The 7,336-nt window shown below is 34.5% G+C and overlaps 1 protein-coding gene across 1 annotated transcript; it reads left to right on the top strand.

The window, feature by feature from the left end:
* The first annotated feature begins 1,977 nt into the window (after window positions 1-1,977).
* On the top strand, window positions 1,978-7,113 carry LOC115880817. Its single transcript, XM_030898111.1, has one exon. The coding sequence runs from the start codon at window positions 1,978-1,980 to the stop codon at window positions 7,111-7,113; it is 5,136 nt and encodes a 1,711-aa protein (XP_030753971.1).
* Window positions 7,114-7,336: the final 223 nt, after the last annotated feature.

Genomic DNA, 7,336 nt, shown 5'->3' with positions numbered 1-7,336 from the left:
TTCATAAAAAGCGCCATTTTTTAAGCTCTTCGAAAAATTACAGTGTTATAGCCAATTCTTATCATTTTTAAACAATTTCACTTAGTTAGCCATGGAAACAAGTTTAATTGTATTTGCTCTCAGAAATGTGAAGCTGTCACATCCAAATTTTGTAAATTAAAATAAACAAAAATTGTAAATATGAATTTTTCAAATGAAGAAAAGCGTGTAGATACTCCCGCATCAATAGAGTGGTTCCAACATGACTTTTATTACGACCCCCCCCCCTCATAATGAAAGAAATGTTAAAAATTATTTACATCATAATTATGCGAACTCAGGAATAAAAAGAGGTGGACCAATTGCATGGGCCTCCTCGATCACCTGACCTATCCATTTTAGATTTTTTTTTATGCGGTATGGTTAACAATAAGGTTTACAAAAGAATTTGTGAATTAAGAGAGGCACTCGAAGTGGCGGTACGAGAGAAGTTTAATTAAGTCCACCTTCTATGAGAATAGGTAGTAATTCAGTTTCAAAAAGATGCAACTCAAATCATTGGCGGATTTTCTAAAATAACTTAAAGAGTATGCAGTGGTATTATTTTTTAAGTTTTAGTTTGTGTAATGTAAATAAGGAACCGTTTAGTAATATATTCTAACTTTTTATAAGTTTTATAAATCATAATAGAATATGAATACCATGCAATCCAATTGAAAATAATCAAGAAAGATCAGAATTGGCTATAACTAAATGTAACTTTTCTAACATGTCATGACCAACTATGTTTTCCATTTAAAAAATCATATATTTGTGTCATATGTCAAAAATGACAGCCTTTAGAAGATAACGGAGGGCACAGTCTCATGACGAACGGAGGGCACTCTCTCAGGATGTGAATATCTACAACTTTTATCTGAAAACTTTTTGTCTAAAACAGCTTATAATGAAGTTAGGGACAATTTTTGAAGCCATGAACTTTTTCAAAAATCTGAAAGGCGCATATTTATGACCCCACAAAACTGCAATTCTTTCTCCATTTAACCGACTCTCTATCTCCAGTAGTTTCCGAGATACCCATAGAGAACATCGTAGGAAACTCACCCTGTATATTTGGGACAACTAATACACAGCTCGGGATCTCTACTGCCAGAAATCAAAAGAAGAATTAAGTTAGCATGGAGTACTTTTGGAAGAAACTCAATCATATTCAAATCTAGAATACTACTTTATCTAAAGAAGAAAACATTCGACCAATGTGTACTACCAGTCCTGACCTATACATGCGAAACCTGGACACTTAAAACTGACATTATAAGAAAATTGCAGGTCGCACAACGCTCAATGGAACGAAATATGGCAATAACCAAAATAGACCGTGTTAACGCCTATCGTTTTTATATTATTTTTTATTATTTTATACTGTTTCATATTATTTTATATTATTTTTTTTTTGTTTAATGTAGTTCACCTAAATTTTGTAAACGTAGTCAACGTAATTATTTGATTGTACGGTGTAAACGCACCAATATGCGTTTGACCTTCAAATTTCTGACTTCTGTAAAAATTGTTGTTCGGGTAGCACGGCCCGTAGCGTGCTCTTAAATATAAGTCGTAAAAATTTAGTTATTTGTCATTATTTTATAAAAAACAAAAGAAAATCCAGCGTATTAACATATGGTCCTTCGAGCCGGATAAAAAGTTTGTGAAAAATTGAAGAAATTCGTCAAAAATCATCAAAAAACTGAAAATTCCAGTTAACCAGTGGAGGATTCATCAAGGTATCGATTTGACGTTGTAAACCTACGTCTGGTCTGTTGGATCGTCCGAGACGCCGGTGGAATTTTGGAAACAGGGATATGACATCTTTGTCGCTCTCGATATAGTCCGGTGAGTCCTTTCTTTTTTTTCCTTTCTATTTCGTTTAGTATAGCTTATCTCTTATCGTATTAGTCATATTGTGTTTTATTTTTCTAAGAATTTTGGTGGTATTTTATAATGGCAGACCTAAATATTTTAATAAGGAAAAGAGCCGCGGTAAAATCAAAATTAACTAATTTTACTAATTATTTGGATCGTATTCAGCAAAACGCGATAAATGTAAAGCCGTCGGAAGATGTTGTAAGTGAATTACAACTACGTTGCGAAAAGGCATCAAAATTACTAGATGAATTCGAACAATTTCAGTTAGAAATAGAAGTAAATTCTGATGATGAAGAAACTCAGCAAAACGTACGCAGCGAGTTTGAAGACGCATATTTTAGTATTATTACGGCTGCTAATCAATTCATAAAAAAGAATTTAGTTTCGGTAGAAAATGATTCTGAGGGAAGTGCTTCAGGTGGTTCGATTGCATCAGCTGGCGCGTCCACTTCAAATACACAGGCTATAAAACTACCTACAATTCAACTTCCGAAATTTGAAGGTTTTTATGAGTCATGGTTAGAGTTTAGGGATACGTTTGAATCGCTGATTCATTTAAATTCGTCCATAAATAAAATACAAAAGTTTCATTATCTGAGAGCTTCGTTAGGTGGTGATGCTGGACAGGTAATTAAATCGCTAGAATTTTCAGCTGATAATTATGAGATTGCCTGGAACATCTTATGCGAAAGATATAATAATACAAGATTGCTAACCAACAACCATATTAAATCCTTGTTTAATTTAGACTCCATTGCAAAACGATCGTCGGATAAATTGCGAAATATGATCGACAGTGTTAACAAACATTTGAGAGCCTTGCAAACTATGGGTGAGCCGGTCGAGTCTTGGGACACCCTCTTAATTTATTTAGTAACAACAAAGTTAGATTCTGATACATTGTCTGAGTGGGAACAAAAAAGGGATAAAAAATCGTCAAAATTAGGGGATCTTATTTCATTTTTAAAAAGTAGAGCTGATATTTTAGAAACAATCGAAATCGAAACGAATGCCAATAAATCGCAAAAAAACACAAATAAGTTAAACACAAAGTCCTTTTTCACCAATAATATTAAGTGTGAATTTTGTGAGGGAGACCATTATATACAACATTGCTCCGAATTTAAAAAGTTAAATGTAAATGCACGTATTGAAAAAGTAAAAAATTTAAAATTATGTATAAATTGTCTAAGAAAGGGACATTATAGCAAAGATTGCAAATTCGGACGTTGTAGATTTTGCTCTAGTAAACACAATAGTCTCCTTCACATTGATAAAAGAAATACTACATCTAATAACAATGAAAGATCAGTTTCTGTGGCGTTTTCATCGAAGCCGAGTATTCCAGAAAGCCAAGTTTTATTATCAACAGCACTTATAAAAGTTTTGGATATTCATGGTAAATATCATACGGCAAGAGTGCTTCTGGATGCTGGGTCACAATCGAGTTTTATAACCACAAGTTTGTGTGATATATTACAATTAGAAAAAATTCATATCGACATTAAAGTTGGCGGGTTTAACCAATCAATTTCCAATATAAATTCTAAATGTCAAGTTAACGTGTCATCCAATCAAAATAAATATAGGACTGTAATTTCTTGTTTAGTAATTTCAAATATCACAGGAAGTTTACCAAATTTTAAGGTTGATGTTAGTAAATTGTCCATTCCCCCAAATATTCGTTTAGCAGATCCAGGGTATGACAAACCCGACAGAATTGATATGCTTTTAGGTGCGGATCTTTTCTGGGATTTAATTTGTGTTGGTCAAATTAAGCTGAATAAAAATGGACCTATTTTGCAAAAAACTCGCTTTGGATGGGTGTTAGCTGGACCTGTAAATTCAATACCGGGCACATCTATTCAGTGTAATTTCTCCAAAAATATTTCAGAAAACGATTTGCAAAGGTTTTGGGAAATTGAGAATTTTCCAAATAATAAAATTCTTTCCAGTGAGGAGAAGTATTGCGAGGAACATTTTGTTAAAAATACTTTTCGTAATGAAGCTGGTCGCTTCAATGTAACAATTCCCTTTAAAGGTGATATTTCCAAATTGGGTGATTCAAAAAATTTAGCGTTGAAAAGATTTTCATATTTAGAGAGAAAGTTGCAAAACAATGGAATGCTTCGTGAATTATACTGTAAATTTATGCAAGAGTACATAGACTTGGGTCATATGAAGGAGATAGGGAATCAGTTTGACGAGTTGGTTTCCTATTACATGCCTCATCACGGAGTTCTAAAAGAAAATAGTTCCACAACAAAACTGAGAGTTGTGTTTGATGGGTCAGCAGTTACTAGTTCGGGCTATTCGATAAATAATTTGCAAATGGTGGGACCAACCATTCAGGAAGATTTGTTCTCGATATTATTGAGATTTCGTAGTTACAATTATGTTTTTTGTGCTGATATTGAAAAAATGTACCGTCAGGTGGAGGTGAATCATGATCAGTGTCGATTTCAACGCATTTTATGGCGTTTCAACCCATCTGAACCACTAAAGACGTATGAATTGAAAACCGTAACCTATGGTACAGCATCTGCGTCCTTTTTGGCCATAAGAAGCTTATACCAATTAGGCATCGATTGCGAAGAATGTTATCCAAATATATCTAATATCATAAAGCGAGATTTTTATGTTGATGATTTAATGAGTGGTGCTAACTCAGTCGATGAATGTATTAATTTGTGTAAAAGTCTTGCAAATGTATTAGAGAAAGGTTGTTTTAAACTCAGGAAATGGCTTTCAAATAGTCCTGAAGTTATGGTTGCTTTAGATGAAGAACTTCAATCTTCTGATATCGTTAACATGGGAAAACAGGAAAACACTAAAACATTAGGTTTATATTGGTCAAAAGTTGATGATTGTTTGCTTTATTCAATTTCAAATTATATTTCGAAGGGGGTAACAAAACGTAAAATTATATCAGATATTTCTCAAATATTTGATCCTCTTGGCCTTCTTACTCCTTGTATTATTATTGCAAAAATATTAATTCAGAAATTGTGGTTGGAGAAATTGAGTTGGGATGAAGCATTGCCATTAGTTTTCCAAACTGAATGGGTGCATCTTCGAAATGAATTGGTGGTTTTAAACGAACTGAGAATTAATCGTCATGTTGTATGTAGTAATCCTATTAATATACAGTTGCACGGATTTTGTGATTCCTCTTCAGTTGCTTATGGTGCTGTCGTTTATGTTAGATCTAAAGATGCAGACGGCAACATTTGTGTGAATTTACTTACCTCAAAATCCAAGGTTGCTCCATTAAAAACATTAACAATACCTCGACTGGAACTGTGCGGAGCACTTATACTTTCTCAATTACTACAAAAGGTCAAAAATTCTGTTAGGTTTCATGTGGATGACATATTTTATTGGACCGATTCCACGATTGTTTTGGGCTGGCTAAGGACGTCTCCTCATCTGTTGCAAGTATTTGTGGGAAACCGAGTTGCACAAATACAAACCTTATCGAATATAGACAAATGGCATCATGTTCCTACGAAATGTAATCCTGCGGATCTGTTGTCTCGGGGAGTCTACCCTAAACAGTTGTTACTCATGGATATCTGGTGGCATGGTCCTGACTGGTTACAGGACGACGAGTGTTTATGGCCTAATCTAGAAATTTACGAAAATAACTTACCTGAAATGCGAAAACAAATTGAGTCTCAACTTACTACTAAAAATTCTACTGATTATTTTCCTTTTGATAAATATTCTTGTTTTTACAGATTAAAGCGTATAATTGCTTATTGTTTAAGATTCAAACATAATTGCTTGAATTATCATTCAAAAAAGGTTGGTTTTGTTAGTACTGAAGAACTAGATAACGCTGAAATATGTCTATTAAAAATCGCTCAGAGTGAATGTTTTAGTTCTGATCTTTTTTATTTGCAAAATGGCAAACGCGAAAACATAAATAAATCATTGCTAAGTCTAACTCCATTTTTATGTCCACAAGGTCTTATTAGGGTAGGGGGAAGGCTGTCAAACTCGAATTTTAGCTTTGATAAAAAACATCCAGTGTTATTGTCCTCTAAGCATAAACTTACGAAATTATTGGTTAATTCTGAACACAAAAGGCTTTTACATGCGGGCCCTCAAATGTTATTGGCATCAATCCGTGACAAGTATTGGCTTTTAGGTGGCAGAAATTTGTGTCGTCATGTTGTTCGTTCTTGTGTAGGATGTTTCAGAGCTAATCCGAACGTGACTACCCAGATAATGGGAAACTTACCTGTTCAGCGCCTCACCCCTGCATATCCTTTCTCAAAAACGGGTGTAGACTACGCAGGACCGGTTCTTATTAAAGATAGACAAGGACGTGGTTGTAAAGTCACAAAAGCATATATTGCGGTATTTATATGTTTCTGTACAAAAGCTATTCATTTAGAGCTAGTATCGAGTTTAACTACTGACTGTTTTATAGCTTGCTTAAATAGATTTTCTGCTAGGCGAGGAAAACCAGCTGAGATGTTTTCGGATAATGGTAAAAACTTTTGCGGTGCCAATCATGAGTTACGAGAACTTCATGAATTTTTTAAGGTTAAGGGTGATGATATTGCTGCTAAGTCAGCTAATGTAGGAATTCAGTGGCACTTTATTCCGCCTAATTCTCCTCACTTCGGAGGACTTTGGGAGGCCGGCGTAAAGTCCACCAAATTTCATCTTAAACGGGTAACATCAAATGCTTTAATGACTTTTGAACAACTTTATACTTTATTGACTCAAATAGAAGCTATACTAAATTCCCGTCCCCTTATCCCTTTGTCAAATGACCCAAACGATCTTACCGCAATCACTCCTGCCCACTTCCTCATCGGAAGAGAGTTGACCTCAGTAGCCTCGCAAAACTTTGAAAATATTCCCGAAAACAGACTAAACATCTTCCAACGCATCCAACAAGTACGTCAACACTTTTGGAAAAGGTGGTACAAGGAATATATATCTGAACTCCAACAAAGGTTGAAGTGGAAGTCAACAAGCCAGTCTCTGAAGTGTGGGGACATTGTTCTCGTAAAAGATGACAACTTACCTCCCTTGAAGTGGAAGCTTGGAAGAATCACTCAACTGTATAATGGGTCAGATGGTGTTGCACGAGTCGCCTCGATAAGAACTGCATCTGGTGTCATAAAACGCGCATATTCAAAAATATGCCCACTTCCAATCAACTACAACGCTTCATCCCAGGATGGACAGTGAGAGTGAAGGTGTTGTGCAATTGTTTCATTTGCGTATAGATGTTCTGTTATATGTTTTTATTGTTTTTATATGTTTTGTTCTGTATTTTGAAAGATTGTCCTTTCAAGGCGGGGGGCATGTTAACGCCTATCGTTTTTATATTATTTTTTATTATTTTATACTATTTCATATTATTTTATATTATTTTTTTTGTTTAATGTAGTTCACCTAAATTTTGTAAACG

The sequence above is a fragment of the Sitophilus oryzae genome, unplaced genomic scaffold, assembly GCF_002938485.1.
Source record: "Sitophilus oryzae breed Bouriz unplaced genomic scaffold, Soryzae_2.0 scaffold_165_pilon_pilon, whole genome shotgun sequence".
Taxonomy (NCBI): domain Eukaryota; kingdom Metazoa; phylum Arthropoda; class Insecta; order Coleoptera; family Curculionidae; genus Sitophilus; species Sitophilus oryzae.
This window is presented reverse-complemented; position numbering and strand designations above follow the sequence as displayed.